The sequence below is a fragment of the Scomber scombrus genome, chromosome 16 (assembly GCF_963691925.1).
Source record: "Scomber scombrus chromosome 16, fScoSco1.1, whole genome shotgun sequence".
NCBI classification, from domain to species: Eukaryota; Metazoa; Chordata; class Actinopteri; order Scombriformes; family Scombridae; genus Scomber; species Scomber scombrus.
This window is the reverse complement of record NC_084985.1, coordinates 1,506,821-1,526,582: the sequence shown is the minus strand read 5'-3', so window position 1 is coordinate 1,526,582 and position 19,762 is coordinate 1,506,821. Positions and strand designations below refer to the sequence as shown.

Sequence of the window (19,762 nt, the reverse complement as noted above, 5' to 3'; positions counted from 1 at the left end):
TCCTTCCTTATGTCTCTCCTTCCTTCTGTCCTTCCATCTGTCCTTCCTTCCTCCCTCCCTTACTTCTTTGCTTCCTTCCTTTCTTCCATCTGTCCCCCCCTTCCTCCCTCCCTTTCTTACTTCCTTCTCTCTTTTTGTCCATCCTTCCATCTTTCCTTCTTCCTTATGTCCCTCCTTCCTTCCTTCTTTCCTTCCTCCCTCCCTTACTTCCTTGCTTCCTTCCTTCTTTCCTTCCGTCCTCCCTTTCTTCCATCTGTCCTTCCTTCCTTGCTCCCTTCCTTCGTTCTTTCCTTCCTCCCTTTCTTCCATTTTTCCTTCCTTACATCAACAGTAGACGGTGGGTTGCTGTGTGTGTGTGTGTGTGTGTGTGTGTGTATGTGTGTGTGTGTGTGTGTGTGTGTGTGTCAGTACTCACAGTAGACGGTGAGGTTGAAGCCGCTGCTCTTCTCCGTCTCCAGCTTGTTAACAGCTGTGCAGAAGATCGGACCGACCAGATCAGACCTGAGGACATTGTTGATGGTCAACGTGCTCGACTCTTCCTTCTGAGGTTCAAATGAAGGGAGGAAGAGAGGAAGTTACACATTAAAGTAAGGAAAGCAGTAAATGATGATTAAAATAGTGAACTAACCAAAGACTGTTGTCCTCGAGTCAAGGAAGGAAGGAAAGATGGAAGGAAGGAAGGTAAGGAAGGAGGGAAATAAAGAAGGAAGGAAGGAAGGAAGGAAAGATGGAAGGATGGAAGGAAGGAAGGATGGAAGGAAGGAAAGAAGGAAAGGTGGAAGGAAGGAAGGAAAGATGGAAGGATGGAAGGATGGAAGGAAGGAAGGAAGGAAGAAGGAAAAAAAGGAGGGAGGGAGGAAGGAAGGGAGGAAAAGAAAGAAGGAAGGAGGGAGTAAGGACAGACAGAAGCAAGGAGGGAAGAAGGAAGGAAAGGAGGGAGGAAGGTAAGGAAGGAGGGAAATAAGGAAGGAAGGATGGAAGGAAGGAAGGAAGGAAGTAAGGAAGGAAGGAAGGAGGGAGGAAGGACAGACAGAAGGAAGGAAGGAAGGAAGGAAGGAAGGAGGGAGGAAGGACAGACAGAAGGAAGGAAGGAAGGAAGGAAGGAAGGAAGGAAGGAAGGAAGGAAGGAAGAAAGGAAGGAAGAAAGGAAGGAAGAAAGGACAGACAGAAGGAAGGAAGGGAGGAAAGAAGGAACAGTCAAAACAGACGGGGTCATTTTGACCCGGGAGGACGCAGGAGGTTAAATCTAACCCAGCTTCCATCTAATCTAAACCATGAAGTCAGACCCACATTGGCCACAATGACGCGTTTCCCGTCGGCCTCGATGGGCGTAGCGCCTCGCAGCCAGCTGAACGTCAGGAAGGATCCGGTGGCGGTGCAGGTCAGAACCACTGTGCTGTTGTGCTCGATGGGTTCCGTCACGTCGGAGGTGATTTTGGGTTTGGATACCGGTTCTGAGAGGAAACACAACGCAGGGAGATTAACATGAGGAACAAATAGAAAGACAGAAGAGTCAAAGTGAGGAGGAAAATAAAAAGCATTAAAACACCTGCAGACAGGAGCAGCTCTTTACCTTTAATTCACAAAGTTTTATAACTACACGGTCGCCCAAGAAGTTGGAATAATTTAGTTTTCAGACACATTCCTCTTTTTATTTTCTATTTATACTCATCAGTTATCACCTTTGATCAGGTATAATGAGATATTTACACTTTATCTATCAAGAATAAATCACATTGTCACAATCAATTCATGGAAAGAGATAAAAAATATTTGATTCCAACTTTATGGGCGACTGTGTACTACTAGTGTACTAGGTTTATACTTCTAGTCCACATGTTAGTTTATTGAAGTACACTTAAAGAAAGAGAGAAGGAGGCAGGGAGGAAGGAAGGAAGGGAGGAAGAAGGAAGGAAAGGAGGGAGGAAGGAAGGGAGGAAAGGAAAGAAGGAAGGGAGGCAGGAAAGGAAGGAAGGATGGAGGAAATAAGAAAGGAACGAAGGTAGGAGGGAGGGAGGAAGGAAAGAAGGAAGGATGAAGGAAGGAAAGAAGGACAGAGGAAAGAAGGAAGGAGGGAAGGAAAGAAGGAAGGAAGAAAGGGGGATGGAGGAAGGACTGAAGGAAGGGAGGAAAGAGAGAGGAAGGAAAGAAAGAGAGAAGGAGGGAGGGAGGAAGGAAGGAAGGATGAAGGAAGGAAAGAAGGACAGAGGAAAGAAGGAAGGAGGGAAGGAAAGAAGGAAGGAAGAAAGGGGGGTGGAGGAAGGAATGAAGGAAGGGAGGAAAGAGAGAGGAAGGAAAGAAAGAGAGAAGGAGGGAGGGAGGAAGGACAGACGGAAGGAAGAAAGGGGGATGGAGGAAGGAATGAACGAAGGGAGGAAAGAAGGAAGGAAAGGAGGGAGGAAGGAAGGAAGGAAAGAAGGAATAGTCAAAACAGACACGGTCAATTTGACACAAAGGTTAAAGTATAGCACAAGTCCACTCTTCTATATACGGCCATTGTACTAGTTATATACTATATGATGTTGAACATATAAGTTTATAACATAGTAATACCTCAAAGCTAATGTTTTTATTCCACTAAATTAAATGTAAGCACGAGTCAATAACTTGACCTTATTTTGTACTTGGATCCAGATTTACTAAGTATTAGTACTTTGTGGCAGAAAGAAGTAAAAAGTTTACTAAAGTACAAGTAGAGGTACACAATATTTTATTCCATGTATATCTTCTAACATGATGCTTCCATGTTTGTGATCTGCTCCTGTTTTCATCTCCAGCTGTTTCCTGGTGATTTAAACTGAAAACCTTAAATCAGAGTCACATCATACTGCTCACACACTGCTGCTCTAACGTTGAATTTTGTTCAACTTTGCCATTTTTAACTCTCAGTGACACTCAACCCTTTTCTGCAGATGTTTCGTCTTTAATGACATCTGTAGCATCGATGCAAAACTATAACATCAATCATTGTCTTTAAGATGCACCTTTTTTTTTTAAATTCACATCTAAGTGAGTTTTTAACAGTTCATTTTTTTCCTTTGCAGTGAATCAATCAGCAGGTTTGATGATGTAATTCTTCCACACATGAAGAATCCCTCTAACCCAGAGACCGAACACGAGGGCGTAAACATTTTAATTTATCAGCCTGTTTTCGCCTCGAGGCCGAGCAGGTTTCTGTTCACGCAAATCGCAACGAGAACTCTTAAAATGAGACATTTGCATTCAGCGAGACGAGAGCCGAACCTGCTGGACTCGTTCTGTGTGTGTGTGTGTGTGTGTGTGTGTGTGTGTGTGTGTGTGTGTGTGTGTGTGTGTGTGTGTGTGTGTGTGTGTGTATGTGTCTATGTGTGTGTGTGTGTGTGTGTGTATGTGTCTGTGTGTGTGTGTGTGTGTGTGTGTGTGTGTGTGTGTGTGTGTGTGTGTGTGTGTGTGTGTGTGTGTGTGTATGTGTCTATGTGTGTGTGTGTGTGTGTGTGTATGTGTCTGTGTGTGTGTGTGTGTGTGTGTGTGTGTGTGTATGTGTGTGTGTGTGTGTGTGTGTGTGTGTGTGTGGGAGCGGTAACCAGTTCTGACTGCAGGGTGGCGGCTGCGGTCCGTTGATTGAGTTCATTTAACCTTTGTGTCGTCCTCCCGGATCAAATTGACCCCGTTTGTTTTGACTGTTCCTTCCTTCCTCCCTTCATCTTTTCCTTTTTCCCTCCCTCCTTCTTTCCTTCCTCCCTTCCATTCCTTCCTCCCTTCCTCTTTTCCTTCCTCCCTTTCCTCTTTTCCTTTCTCCCTCCCTCCTTCTTTCCTCCCTCCCTTCCATTCCTTCCTCCCTTCCTCTTTTCCTCTCCTTCCCTCCTTCCTTTCTTCCTTCCTTCCTTCCTTCTTTCCTTCCTTCTTTCATTCCTCCCTTCCTTCTTTACTTTCTTTCTTTCCTTCCTTCCCTCCTTCCTTCCTTCCTTCCCTCCTTCCTTCCTTCCTTCCTTCCTTCCTTCCTTCCCTACTTTCCTTCCTTCTTCCATCCTCCCTCCCTCCTTTCTTCCTCCCTTCCCTCCTTTCTTTACTTATTCCTTCCTCCCTCCCTCCTTTCCTTCCTCCCTTCCTTCCTTCCCTCAAGGACAACCGGAGGGTTAAACTAACGGATCCTGTGGAGAGATTTGGGGGATAATTGTATTTTGTCTCCTTCAGGATATTAAAATAAAAAAAAACAAACAAACATCGACGCTGGTGGTTTCTGTGTTTTGAGTTTTTGCCAAATGAAGGTTTGAACTGATCGGAGCGTGGCAGAGAGTGAGAGTCACAGCAGGGAGCGTCAACCATCCCTTTGATAAATAAAGATTCAAACTGACACAACGAGAGATAAGTGAACACGATGCAGCTGAATGAACACGTCTAAATAAACTCAGATAACTGTTGTAGAGTCATCACTGTTCACTTATTACTTCCTTCCTCCCTCCCTCCTTCTTTCCTTCCTTCCTTCCTTTCCTTCCTTATTTCCTCCGTCCCTCCTTCTCTCTTTCTTTCCTCCCCCCTAGCTTCCTTCCTTCCATCTGTCCTTCTTCCCTCCCTTCTTCTCTCTTTCTTTCCTCTCTCTTTCCTCCCTCCCTTCCTTCCTTCCTTCCTTCCTCCCTCCCTCCTTCTTTCCTTCCTTCCTTTCCTTCCTCTCTTCCTTATTTCCTCCGTCCCACCTTCTCTCTTTCTTTCCTCCCCCCTAGCTTCCTTCCTTCCTTCCTCCCTTCCTCTTTTCCTTTTTCCCTCCCTCCATCCCTCCCTCCCTCCCTCCCTCCCTCCCTCCTTCTCTTTCTTTCCTCCCTCCTTTCTTCCTTCCTTCCTTTCTTCCTTCCTTCCTTCCCCTCTCCTTTCCTTCCTTCGTCCTCCCTTCCTTCCTCCCTCTCTTCTTTCCTCCCTTCCTCCCTCCCTCCCTCCTTCTTTCCTTCATTCCTTTCCTTCCTCTCTTCCTTATTTCCTCCCTCCCTCCTTCTCTGTTTCTTTCCTCCCCCCCTTCCTTCCTTCCTCCCTCTTTTCCTTCCTTCTTCATCCCTTCCTTCCTTCCTCCCTCCCTTCCTTCCTTCTTCCTCCCTTCCTTCCATCCTCCCTTCCTTGACTCGAGGACAACAGGATTGTGTTTGTTTCTACAGTCTGATAGATTTCATTCTTCTGTTGTTATCAGTGTATTTTTTATCAGCATGTTATTAACAGACGCCACCAAATGTAGATCCATCCGCCGCTGAAAGTAGTCCCCAATAAATGTCTTATTTCCACCTGTTTAAAACTTAACACCTGAATCAGTTTGATGTCAAATATCAGAAATCTGACCTGAAAGAGCTCAAACATCATCATCATCATCATCATCATCATCATCTTCTCGTTTGCATCACTTCAGTTTAATAAACTGTCAAAGAGCCATTTTTAAAGCCTTGAGGCGATTGATATCTTCTCATATCAGATCAGACATTTAACTGTCAGTCAGTGTTTTCTGCATGAATGAGTTTAAATAAATAAAGAAGCAGCGTTTGCTCTCTGATGATGATGATGATGATGATGATGATGAACTAGGATTAAACTGATGTGAAGAGAGGAAGAGAGAGACGCTCATTCATTAAGACGTTGAGAGAGAAGCAGAAAGTGTGAAAGTCTTCACTTCAGTAGAAAGAGGAAGTCAGACATGTTACGTTTTCCTTCTCTAGAAACACAGTCAGTGAGTTCATGTCTGGGTCACGGACTGAGTTCTGGTAAATATGACAGATGTGATTTGATTATTCATTGAATTATAACATCAGATAAACATGTAGAGCTGAATTTGCATCTTTTTAACCCTCCTGTTGTCCTCGAGTCAAGGAAGGAAGGAAGGAAGGAAGAAGGAAGGAAAGGAGGGAGGATGGAAGGAAGGGAAGAAGAAGGAAGGAAAGGAGGGAGAAAGGAAGGAAGGGAAGAAGAAGGAAGGAAAGGAGGGATGGAAGGAAAGGAGGGAGGAAGGAAGGAAGGGAAGAAGAAGGAAGGAAAGGAGGGAAGGAAGGAAAGAAGGAGGGAGGCAGGGAGAAAGGAAAAGAGGTAGGGAGGAAGGAAGGACGGAAGGAAATAAGGAGGGAGGGAGGAAGGAAAGAAGGAAGGAAGGCAAGGAGGGAGGGAGGAAAAGGAAAGATGGAAGGGAGGAAGGAAAGGAAGGAAGGAAGGGAGGAAAGAAGGAACAGTCAAAACAGACGGGGTCAGTTTGAACCGGGAGGACGACACGAAGGTTAAAGTCGTTACAGCCGAAATGTTTCACATCCAGCAATCACATAGCATCATCATCATCATCATCATCATCATCATCATCATCATCATCAACCAACTCCTGAGAAGAATATCTGAGTTTTTAGCTTCTTAATTTCTACATTTCTTCACCAAGTTAATGTCTCAGTAACAGAAGCAGCTGAGAGTCTTTAGAAGCTGCAGAGACGATGATAAGTCTCAGTGGGTCGTCATCATTCAGGGCTGCAGTTCATATTATTCTATTATTCTTCATTATCGATTAATCAATGAGTCGATTGGTCAATTAAATGTCAGAAAACGGTGAAACACGTCCATCAAGGTTCACCTCAAATGGCCACAACTCATCAAGGAATCAAGAAACCAGAAAATATTCACAATTTCTCTTAAAAGAATAATCATGAAAACAGTTTTTAACTTCCTGTCAATCGTTAGATCCACTAATTGTTGCAGCTCTTTGGTTTTTTAATGAGCTCAGTCTGTCAGCAGGTCAGCAGGTCAGATCAGATAAAACCTTCACAAACAATCTGAAGTGAGGGTTGTTGTTTTTTTTTCTTCTGAACTCAGTTTCTGTCTTTGCAGCTGTAAACAAAAAACTCAACACTAATATTTACTGTTCTAAGTGTTTTAAAGCTTGGAGGCAGCAATAAATGAGGGTTGTAAAGTGAGGTCACAAGACACACAAACACACACACACACACACACACACACACATACCATCAAAGTACAGTATAAGGAGCCGCGCCCTGAAGCAGCAGTGCAGCCAACACTTTACTGTCTGTCATGTCTTTAAAATGTTGTTTTCCTGCTAAAATCACACTATGAAGTTCATTTTAATCACTTCTCTAACAGGAAGTTACCCAAACATGATTTTTACTAGACCAGCTCAGTCAAATGTGTCATAACGCAGAGCTAAACATATAGAAAGTAAACCCAAATGATTCAATTAAAGATGCAACAAATAGGAGGGGAGAAAAGGCTGAATCTCGTTCCCCTCCGCCAAGGAATATAGTCCTCCACAGTGGTTGCTAAGCTACACCTGAACATAGCACATAGTTTCAGGCAGCGCAGTGATCTGTGGGCCACGCCCGTCAAACGGGTGTGGCGCGCGCGCGGCTTGGAGCTGCACCAGACCGCGTTGGAAAATACAACAATTTAACTTTTAACTGACTCAGCGAGACGTTTTTAACCCGAAAACACAACATTTAATACATGTTTCTGGATATGCAGGGGCGGCTCATTAATTCTGTATTAAATGCAATCCAATAATTGGTTTATACATTAATTGAGTGTCAACTTAAAAAGGACCTAATCCTTTATAAACCCAACAACACTTCGGAACAGAAAGGTTTAAAGTGGAATTGCTTTATAGAGACGTTGCAAACATGAAAATATACAAATAAATGTGATTTCTGAGCTGTTTTCAGACTTGGCATTGATAGGATAAAGCAAGAAAATGCTTATTAATGTGTGGAAATCTATTACATGACTCCACGGATGGTTTAAGAGCTGATGCGTTATAAAGAAGACTCACCCAGGACTCGCAGATTGATCTCTTCAGTTTTAGTCGAGCCATCCTTTTTAATGATTTGGATTTGGTAGTCCCCGCTGTCCTCTGACTTCAGGTCTTTTAGGAACAGGTTGCCATTGATTGAGCTGACATTCACCCTTCCTTTATAAGCATCGTCCACGTTCAGCCCTGTAGTTTCACTCACACTAGCGATGCTATTTGCCTCTTTGCCGTCACTGAAAGTCCAGGTGATGAAGAGGTACGAAGGATCTTTAATCAGGGTCTTTATCGTGATATTTCTCCCCAAAACTGCTTCCAGCGGACCCGCAGGCAGAAGTTCATCTGCCACACAGCATCCTGAGCAACAAGGGAAGAAGTCAGTCACCACAAAACTGTCTAAAGGTTCGCAACAGGTCATGAAGTTAAGAAATGTAGAAAATAAGTTTAAAAAACAGGCTGCAGTAATGAAGTATTTGAAGAGAACTCATTTTATAGTATTTTAGCATGGATTCAGATACACTTAAGCACAAACGCATCATTAAAACATAATATATAATATAAAACTGGAGTTATTCTGCAGATAAATGAAGTATTTGATTGGTTCTTACCGATTAAAGAGAGAAACAGAAGCGATTTGTAAGCGAACAGATCCATCACGCGCGGTTCAAGTGTTTCCAGCAGAGGCACAGACCAGACTGAGGCTGTACCTGCTGCTTTTACAGGGACACACCCAGGCAAGGTGAACACACACACACACACACACACACACACACACACACACACACACACACACACACACACACACACACACACACACACACACACACACTGGTAGGCTATGACGCGATGATGTGACCTGTTTTGTTTTTTTCCTTTCTAAGTCAATGACTCACATTCCTGCAGTTTAAGTTCAACTCGTTTTTTAGACAAATAAATGTGTTAAATGTGTTCAGTTTGATGTTTTAGCAGCTGAAGAATAAAAACTTTAAACTGTAAACAGTAAATGAAGAAGATTATAAGTAAGTCCTGCATTTAAAATACTACTCAAGTAAAAGTATCATCAGATAAGTTTACTTACAGTATTACAGTAAAAGTACTGCAGTATTATGAGCGATGTAGTATGCAGTATTACAGTAAAAGTACTGCAGTATTATAGTGATGTAGTATGCGGTATTACCGTAAAAGTACTGCAGTATTATGAGCGATGTAGTATGCAGTATTACAGTAAAAGTACTGCAGTATTATAGTGATGTAGTATGCAGTATTACAGTAAAAGTACTGCAGTATTATAGTGATGTAGTATGCAGTATTACAGTAAAAGTACTGCAGTATTATGAGTGATGTAGTATGCAGTATTACAGTAACAGTACTGCAGTATTATAGTGATGTAGTATGCAGTATTACAGTAAAAGTACTGCAGTATTATAGTGATGTAGTATGCAGTATTACAGTAAAAGTACTGCAGTATTATAGTGATGTAGTATGCAGTATTACAGTAAAAGTACTGCAGTATTATGAGCGATGTAGTATGCAGTATTACAGTAAAAGTACTGCAGTATTATAGTGATGTAGTATGCAGTATTACAGTAAAAGTACTGCAGTATTATGAGTGATGTAGTATGCGGTATTAAAGTAACAGTACTGCAGTATTATGAGCGATGTAGTATGCAGTATTACAGTAAAAGTACTGCAGTATTATAGTGATGTAGTATGCAGTATTACAGTAAAAGTACTGCAGTATTATGAGTGATGTAGTATGCAGTATTACAGTAAAAGTACTGCAGTATTATAGTGATGTAGTATGCAGTATTACAGTAAAAGTACTGCAGTATTATGAGTGATGTAGTATGCAGTATTACAGTAAAAGTACTGCAGTATTATGAGCGATGTAGTATGCAGTATTACAGTAAAAGTACTGCAGTATTATGAGTGATGTAGTATGCAGTATTACAGTTAATTTGTAGAAATGTTCTTTTTGTTTATAAATATGATAAAAAACACAAAAACCTGCAGAATTATCTTCAGAAATAAAGGTGGGAATACTTTAACGTTGTCTAATCTGTGAGTGAGACACTGCTGCCACCCAGTGGTCGTCTGAGGAACTGCTTTGGTTGTAGAGAAGGTGAGACTGTCCACACGCTGATTTCTGTAATAAAATCAATATTCTTATATAATTGTCCAAACAAAATGACTTTTTAAAGACTTTTTAATGATTTTGACTGATTGCATTTCAGCCTTCAGGTTTATTTATGTGTTCTGCAACAAAACAACAATAAAATGGTTAAAAATAAATAAATACATTTGGCTTAAAAACTGCTAATATCTAACTCTGCACCATTAATGGAGATGTTAAAACAGTGTTGACTAGTTTCCTCTGTTTGTCCCTCATGTGCAGCAGCTCAGTTGCTTCTGAACTGTGAAGATTTGGTCAATTAGACCAAAAACCAATTAAGAGCTTATTTGCATTTAGATTAAAAAAAACTTTCCTGGAATATTGAATATTTAAAATGTTTAATATAAAACAAATCAAGCCATAAAATAAAGTGAAATATAATAACACACTGATATATGGATTTTTTTTTAATGCCATATTAAAATATTAAATTAAAATCACAGCACATTAAAATAGTGAAGCATTTCAGTGTTGGCCAGCAGTCAAATTCAACATGTTTTGTATCTAAACATGATAAAATACATATCACAGTTTGTTGTATTTCAAACAGTGTTTCAAATGAGGTATTTTAAATCTTACGCACACACACACACACACACACACACACACACACACACACACACACACACACACACACACACACACACACACACACACACACACACAATGGCCCAGAAAGCAAAGCTCCCTCATACCTGACCTTTGGAAAAGAAGCGGCTGTAAAACTGAATAGATTTAATCTGTTTGGTTCGATAACATTTGTAAGGTCTGGAGGAGCCGTGTGATTGAATTATTGGATCCGATTCATGCGTGAGAGGAGTCAACAGGCTCGGCTAGAGGAAGACTTACTGAGCCTCTTTCACAGGAATCAATGGGTCACCCAATGATACATACACTGATTTATCACATCGCTCCAGAACATTCCTGCTCTGCAAATGTGATTGTGATTGTGTGTTTGAATGGCTGTTGGATAATGGTGCTTTTCCACTATAGAGTTCCAGCACTACTCGGCTCGACTCGACACGGTACCAAGAACCTTTTCCATTACAAAAAAGTACCTATTCAACGTGAGCGGGGTCGTCATAGCACGGCTCCGCGAAACTGCCGTGACTTTGTTTTATACGCGACACAAACACATAACCAATGGAAGACATGGAGGCGAGGGTGTACTTGCTGCTGTATGAGGCTTTCTGTCTTCCTTCCTTCCTTCCTTCCTTCCTGCTGCTGTATGAGGCTTTCTGTCTCACACAAAGCAAGAGAAGAGAAACTAATCTCTGTAACGCTGTTGTTGGTATTTAAAAATGCCGGGTTTGATTCTTGTGTGGGACGGCTCATGACTCTTCCAGTGACTCTCTGACCAATCAGTGGCCGGCAGTCTGGTGACGTAACATTTAGTATCGGCTCGACTCGCTTGGAACCTCGGCAGAGCAGATACTAAAAAAGGACCAGGTACCAGGTACCAGGTTCTATCCCTGATGGAGACGCAAAAAAAACCCGAGTCGAGTCGAGTCGAGTCATGCTGGAACTGTGTAGTGGAAAAGCGCCATAAGAGAGGTCTACTTAAAATGCCAATAATATTACAATACATTCTCCACCATGCAACCATTGTTTCCTCATGCAACAACATTTTCATATAAGCCTGTCACAATAATTATCAACTTATCGTACAATAACGTAATTATCAGCATCATCATGTCTATATATGGACTTATCATATGATATATGGACATGACCTTTGACCTCAGTATTGCCACACTTCACATTAGCAGCTAAGAGTCTCTTCATGTTGTCCATTCCTCACTGTGTACATCCTGAGTGGAGACATTTATCGTGATTATTTCTGAGACAATGGGTCTGTTCGAAACCGCATACTTTCCTACTACTCGTACTAATCTATGCGATTTAGAGTACGTGAGAAGTTCCCGGATGGTTTACTAGATTCTCCAGAAATGCAGAGTATGCATCAAGAGCTGACTACTCACACTCAAATTACCCAAGATGCAACGTTACTTCTGAAAAAAACCCAAAATACAAACATCACAGATCAACACCTCAGTGGTTTCAAGGTAGCTACAGCGAGGGTATGTTCGCTTCCTGTTTTCATAATAAAAGCACCAATTCTATCGCTATGGTTTTCTTAATAATAAAAATTAACGGTGTTTTATTCTGTGAAAATGACGGGAAGTGCGTTACTCGCTACGGCTAACTCCGAATTCGCAGGAACAAAACTTTAAACAGGTGTTATTTGGACAGATTAGCGTCACATTGTGGATCTAAAGGGCTACTTTACTTTCTCGCCTAAAAAGGTTAGAAATGCCGATAAAGTGGTATATTTATAGAGTTAGAGCTAAAATGAAATCAGCTTCACAGTCTGCTTATTACCTGGTCGTTTAGTGTGTAGGATGGAAGTATGTAGTATGCGGTTTTGAACACAGCCAATATATCGTCCAATAATAGTAGTTATCGTGACAGACCTACTCGAGTCGACGTCAGCTGAACTCGTTACGTAACTGTAGGTCAAATAAATTCCATGCAAATAAAAATAAGATGAATTTATTAATGTAATCGGCACAAAAGATGGATTTTGTTAAAGAGGGGCTACTTCGGTTGCATGGATGTGAACATGGACTAGAAACTATTTATTCATTTACAGAAAATGTGCTATATTGTGGTATCATTATCTAGATATAACTAGATTTTTGCCATAACTTACAGCTCTAAACACACTTATGGTTTTTGACCTGTGAGTGCCAAGTGAATCTTTTGTCACAAACCCGACATTTAAACGGTTTCTCCTCAGTGTAGAGAACCATGTGAGTGTTTAAATTGGCCTTTTTTGAAAATCTTTTACTACAAACGGAGCACCTGAATGGTTTCTCTCCTGTATGGACTCTCATGTGAGTGTTTAAATTGGCCTTTTTTGAAAATCGTTTACTACAAACGGAGCAGCTGAATGGTTTCTCTCCTGTATGGACTCTCATGTGATTCACCAACGTACACCGCAGACTAAAGCTGGTGTTACAAACTGAGCAGGTGAACGGCTTCTCTCCCATGTGAACTCTTAAGTGTGTTGTCAAATTTGAGCGTTTTGTGAATTTTTTACCGCAAAATGGGCAAGTAAATGTTTTTTCTCCTGTGTGACATGTCATGTGGATCTGGAGATGATCCTTGCTACTAAATCTTTTCCCACACGCTGAGCAGCTGAAAGACTTTTTGGCAGCATTACATCCCACATCACTTACAGGAACTTGACTGTTTTTTAAAGCGTTTAAACCTGATTGAGGTTCCCTGAGCTGCTTCCTCCAAACATTACTATCATCAGTCTCAGAGAAGTTTGAAGTCTTATCACTAGCTGGTTGTAAATGTCTGTCTGGATCTGGGTTCCTGACTGTTTCCATGTGTTCAGTTGAGCTGCTGGCTGGAGGATCTGCCTCTCTGCTCTCCTCACTTAGTCTCTGATGAAGCTGTGAGGACTGAGGATTCTCTTCATCATCTTCACTCTTCAAAATGATGTGAGTGGATGTGAACTTGGAGATATCAGCCTCCTCCAGTCCTTGAAGCTGCTCTCCCTCCTGACTGCACCAGACTTCCTGCTGTTCTTCTTTAATGTGTGGAGGATCTGGGTCGGAACTGGAGCTCCACTCCTGCTCGTCTTTAATCACTGTAACTTTCTTGACATTTGCAGAAAACACTGAAATACACAAATATATTATGTAAATACATTAGTGTGCAAATGTAAGTCTGGTTGCACTGTTAAAGAATGCAAATCAATCACCATCAGTCAAATGTTGAAGGGATAATTCACTCCTTATCTATTCTCCACTATTATTACTCCTGGGAGGAAGAAGGAAGGGAGGAAAGAGAGAGGAAGGAAAGAAAGAGAGAAGGAGGGAGGGAAGAAGGATAGACGGAAGGAAGAAAGGAAGGAAGGAAGGAAGGAATAGTCAAAACAGACGGGAGGACGACACAAAGGTTAAAAGGAAGCAGCTCATCACAGGTTTCTCTTGCTCCTCCTGCACATATATTTAAGAAGAAAGGTTTCTGAAACAGCAATGAGAGCAATAACCCCCTGAACTGAGTCCCTGCTGTTCAGTCAGATAGTTTTATCTCACCTGCTTTGTTGTCCTGGATGTCCTGCAGCAGCTTTATCTCCTCTTCATAGTCTGATATCGTTCTTTCAAACAGCGTTAATATCTCCTCAGCAGCAGCAGTCAGTCTCTGGTTGATAAAAGCTCTCAGTATGTGGACTTTAGACATGTTCACAGTAAATAAGACAAGTCTGAGGAGCCTGTTGCTTAGGTTACGTCCCTGTGTAGTTAATAGAGAGATGCTTCATAGATCAAACACTCAGAGACAGACTTCATCCACACAGCTTCCTGTTTAAAATGCAAAGCTCATGAAAAGAAACCAAACGCCATCTTGCTCTTCATCGGCTTTGAAGAACAGAAGTGTTTTTACTGCCATCTGCTGGTTTGGAGGATCAATACATCCATGATCAGGACAAGTGATCAGGTCCTCTTCAAATGTGTTCTTCTAGTTCTTCTCATTCTCTAAAATGTGAAAAAAAAATCACACATCATTTGAATTCTGTACGAGGTTTGTTTTATTTCTATCATCAACATATAGACTTGCTTCTATTTATTCTTTAATTTATTCTATTTAATTCTATAGATCTTATTAAGTGCAATACCTTCCTTTTTACTGCAGGTGTCTTGTTTTTATCTGGTTGTCTTGTCTTTTTAAAAAGTAGTGGCACCTGTAATCTCATTATATGTTTAATATAATGACAATAAAGCGTTCTATCTTCTATCTTCTATATCAGTGAAAGGTTTTCCTCTTGCTCCTGTTGAAGCAAGTGAACGCTGAATATGTCAAAAAGTCTAATAGGATTTTCCTATTTTTCAATAGAATCCTTTATGATTCCCAATTACACGGTCGCCCATAAAGTTGGAATAATTTAGTTTTCAGACACATTCCTCTTTTTTTTCTATTTATACACATCAGTAATCACCTTTGACCAGCTGCAATGAGATTGATCAATACAATTTAGAGAATATATACACTTTATCTATCAAGAATAAATCACATTGTCACAATCATTTCATGGAAAGAGATACAAAATATTTTATTCCAAATTTTATGGGCGACCGTGTACGTTATTTAAAAAGGAAACAGCTGTGGTTTTGCAAACAAGTCGATATGTTATCAACTACATTAAACACAAAATCTCCTTCGTGGCCAAACATGTGCATACTGGGTTTGAGGACTCCACAATTAACTTTGGCCGCTTTGGTTGAGAAATGTGATTTTTATCTAATTCAAAAGTGCATAAACCAAACTGCTTTGCATTAGAAAAATGGCTTCAGGCTACAATCTGATTCACCACTTAGTTGAAAAACAGTTATTAATTCCTTTGGATCAGGTTAAAAGTTGTTTATTAACTCACACTCAAGTAATTTAATTTGATTAATTTGAATTGATTAACTAGCGCTTCCGCAGGTCCTTCATTCCAACTGCAGTCAGACTGTACAATGCTGCACTATAGTTGCACTTTAGGGTCCTTTTTATTGTTTTAAATTTTTATTGTTGTATATTTATGTTATAATTGCACTTTAAGGTCCTTTTACTTAGTTTATAATTGTATTGTTGTGTGTGTATATATATGTGTGTTTTATAATTGCATTTTAGGGTCTTTTTATTTAGTTTTTAATTTTATTGTTGTATATATTTGTTTTTGTTTGTTTGTTGTTGTTTTTTCTATATTACTATTTTTTGAGCTGCTTTAGCAATTAATTTCCCCCACTGTGGGATCAATACATTTATCTTTATCTTTATCTTTAACTATAAAACATTGTGAGTCTGTGATACAAACTAGAAACTGGGAGAAACTGTATGTAGTTAAAAAACTGGCTTCAGGCTACAATCTGATTTACCATAGTTGAATCTAACAATTATTCAATTCAACTTTGGATCAGGTTAAAAATAGTGAACTCACACTCAAGTAATATAATTTGATTGATTTGATTAATTTAACTATAAAACATTGTGAGTCTGTGATACAGTTTTTTGACGCCTTTAAATAGAGTAATAAAAGGTAAATACTTTGGTTTAATTCAACTAAACATTGTATAGATTCACCATGTGATTATAATGTAACTGAATACAGGCTAAAATCTGATTTACCGTAGTTGAATCTAACAATTATTAAATTCCTTTGGATCAGGTTAAAAATAGAACAAATGACGTGCAGTTACACTCTATTGGACACTAGGTGGCGGTGTGCGCGTGGAAGCTGTTTGCGATCCGCCATTAAACGAAGAGAAGAAGTAAAACCAGGAAGTGATTCTGCAGACGCTAAACCTGCAGAAACAAAACAAACATTATTAATAATATCGCCTCGTTGTGTGTGTTTGTGAGCTGTGTGTAACATGTGCAGCCTTCAGAGTGTGAAGCTGTTCGTCCAGCAGCGGCTAACTGCGGCTGTGGAGGAGATATTTGGACATTTAGACAAAACAATAACCGAGTATGAAGAGGAGATCCACCGCAGGCTGCTGCAGGGAGCCGAGCTCAGAGCAGAAGGTTTGTTTTTATATTTCATACAGAAATAAAGATGATGGCGAGGTTTATGATCTATTACTGTCTGATATGATGGTCAACCTGCAGCTTCTGCGTTCAGACCAAAAGCGTCTGACGCGAATTGAGCAGCAAGTCTACATAGAAAATGAATGTAAATGGCGCGATCACACGCGATTTTATATCAGGCGGCGCGAATGAATGAATGAATGAATGAATGAAGCGTCTGAATGAATGAATGAAGCGTCTGAGTGAATGAATGAATCAAGTGTCTGAAGCGGCGCAAATAAAGTTGGAAAAATTTAACTTTTCAGGCGACATCCAATCAGCGGCGAGTTTCTCCCGACGTCACAAGTGCAAATGAAGCGATGATCCAAAAATGTATATTTATGATCAAGCTCCGCGATTCAAGCGATTTTTTCGCGTCAGACGCTTTTGGTCTGAACGCAGCGTCTGACACGAAAAAAATCGCTTCTATCGCGCCGCTTGATCATAAATATACATTTTTGGATCATCGCTTCATTCGCGCTTGTGACGTCGGGAGAAACTAGCCGCTGATTGGATGTCAAATTTTCCAATTTTATTCACACCGCTTCAGACGCTTCACTCATTCATTCATTCGCGCCGCCTGATATAAAATCGCGTGTGATCGCGCCATTTACATTCATTTTCTATGTAGACTTGCTGCTCAATTCGCGTCAGACGCTTTTGGTCTGAACGCAGAGATCATGAACAATGTAATAGTTTAATTTTATCTATCTTTTTACTATCTTATTATTATCTTTCTATAGTTTTGTCTCCTTATCAGTTTTATTTGTCTATTTCTTTGTCTTTTAGCCTCTTTCTTAACGTAGTTTTAGTCCAGCTTTTATTAAACTTCATCTCCTATTTTACTTTTCTTTTGTCTTTTTAATCTATTTTATCCCTGTAAAGTCTGAACCATCAAATAATTGCCAGAAAATTAAAATTCTTTGAAACTAGAGTTGATTGGACTTTCTGACAAGTAATTAAAAAAGATGAATTGTTTTGTATCATATTTGATACACTGAGAATTTTTAATTTTATTTTTCATAGCATGATTTTTTTAAACACATGAAAACATATTGAATACAACTTTTTTTAAGGTCCTGCATAAAGCTCATAACACCTTTTAAACTTTTTCATGCATGATAATAATATATAATGCATGAAATGAAAGATTTACAGGTAAATGACTTCTATACCTGCTGTATCTAATCTGATAAAACACATTTTCAACAGGAATTTACCATAAAATAAGCTGCTAAATATTTAGTAATTCAACACTACATTGGTTTATCTTTGTACTACATGTATCTGATTGTTTATACATCAGGTTTTCAGGAAGGAAATATGATCACACTAATGATTTAAAGGTCTGTAAAACTCATGTATCCAATATGATACACATGGCGATACAGGGTTAACCTAGTTTACTTATTTATTAATTATTTATTTCCACATATTTACATTTTTGAGCATATTTTTATTTTCTCTTGCTGCATTGGTCTCCAGTTTTGTCTTTAAATGATTCTTTGTTTTACTCATTTTTAAAATCACTATTATTGTTGTTGTTGTTATTTTTCTCTCTTTTTTTAATTAGAATAAACTTGAATTAAAAAGCAGGATCAAATAAACATAACATGCAGCCTACATAAATGATATGTAACTTATACCTATATCAATATCAGCTGATCAATATATATCAGTGGGGCTCTACTTTTAAGCACCTGGATGAGACATTTAGGACTGTAACTAACAATTATTTTCATTATTGATTAATCTGTTGTTTAATATTTCATTTAATTTGATTTGATTAGTTGTTTTGGTTAAAATGGTGAAAATGTAGATTTCCTGAAGATGACATCCTGAAATGTTTTGTTTTGTCCACAACACAAAGACATTTAGTTTACTGTCATAAAGGAGCAAAGAAACCAGGAAATAGTCATATTTATAACGAGCTGCAGATTAATTTTAACTAGTCGGGTAATTGACTAACTGTTGTAGCTTTAGTATCAAGTTTATAAGCTTTCAATGCACTTAAAAAAATTTAAAAAATGTCTGTCTATGTTCTTTTGTTTCCTGCAGATGTTCAGCAGCTGTTGGAGGGTAAAGAAGAGGCTCCTCCTCAGCAGCAGGAGTGGAGCTCCGGTCTGGACCAGGAGGAACCAGATCCTCCACATATTAAAGAGGAACAGGAGGAACTCTGGACCAGTCAGGAGGGAGAGCAGCTTCAAGGGCCGGAGGAGGCCGATATCATCAGGTTCACATACATTCCTGTCCCACGTGAAGATGATGAAGAGAAACCTCAGTCCTCGCAGCTTCAGAGGGCAGAGGAGCCTCCAGCCGGAAGCTCAACTGAACCGATGAAGACAGCAGGTGATGAAGATGACAGCGGAGGATCAGAACCAGCCAGGAACTTTGATCCGGATAGTTATTTACAACCAGTCAGCGAAGAGGAAACGTGGATGGAAAGCGGGGACCCTCTGTCAGGTTTAAAGGCTCTGAATAATAATATTGTTAATGATAATATTGTTCATAGACTCCTTGAAAGTGAGGAGGACTGTACGGATGGCACGAAATCATATGCGTGTCCTCATTGTGATAAAAGCTTCCACCGCAGGGAAACTCTGAACAGACACATGAGGTGTCACACAGGTGAGAAGCCGTACAGCTGTTCGGTGTGTAACGGGAAGTTTAGATGGAGAGCAGACTTTGTGGCTCACCTGAGAATCCACACGGGGGAGAAACCTTTCATGTGCAGCGTCTGCGGGAAATGCTTCATCAAACACGGGACTCTGACGCGACACATGAGAACCCACACCGGCGAGAGACCACACGTGTGCTCGGTCTGCGGTCACGGTTTCCATCGCAAAGAGGATCTGACCAAACACACGAGGACCCACACCGGGGAGAAACCGTTCAGCTGCTCCGTTTGTAACAGACAGTTCTCTCGCCTGTTCCGCGTCAAAAACCACAAGTGTGTTGTTGAGAGCGGCGATACATGAAGCTGCTGAGTTCAATGTTTTAGTCCCATGTTGAGGTTCTTACTACCTCAATGTTTGAAGTTAGAAAAACTCAAACAACTCATTTCATTAAAGTTACAATTTGCTAAGAATTATTTTTTATTTATATGAGCTAATGTCACAAATCAGCAGTCCCGCTATTCTAATAGGGCTGCAACTAATCTGTTGTTTATTTTCTTGATTAATTGATTAGTTGTTCAGTCCATAAAATGGTGAAAAATGTCAATA

At 40.1% G+C, this 19,762-nt stretch overlaps 2 protein-coding genes and 1 gene segment (V, D, J or C); 2 read left to right on the top strand and 1 right to left on the bottom strand.

The window, feature by feature from the left end:
- The window catches only part of LOC133996245 (immunoglobulin kappa light chain-like), a 630,565-nt gene that overhangs the window by 597,573 nt on the left and 13,230 nt on the right, over positions 1-19,762 (top strand). The window lies entirely within an intron of this gene.
- LOC133996249 (Ig kappa chain V-III region MOPC 63-like) overlaps positions 1-19,762 on the bottom strand; it is a 630,498-nt gene that overhangs the window by 599,278 nt on the left and 11,458 nt on the right.
- Positions 16,276-19,614, top strand: LOC133996238 (zinc finger protein 771-like). The gene is made up of 2 exons (XM_062435824.1): positions 16,276-16,496; positions 18,597-19,614. The coding sequence occupies exons 1-2, from the start codon at positions 16,346-16,348 to the stop codon at positions 19,514-19,516; spliced, it is 1,071 nt and encodes a 356-aa protein (XP_062291808.1). The 5' UTR covers positions 16,276-16,345; the 3' UTR covers positions 19,517-19,614.

Bases quoted from the DNA above. Each gene is read 5' to 3' on its own strand.
- LOC133996238 (XM_062435824.1), top strand. From the start codon at position 16,346: ATGTGCAGCCTTCAGAGTGTGAAGCTGTTCGTCCAGCAGCGGCTAACT. The intron at 16,497-18,596 runs GTTTGTTTTTAT...TGTTTCCTGCAG, and splicing joins AGCCGAGCTCAGAGCAGAAG to ATGTTCAGCAGCTGTTGGAG.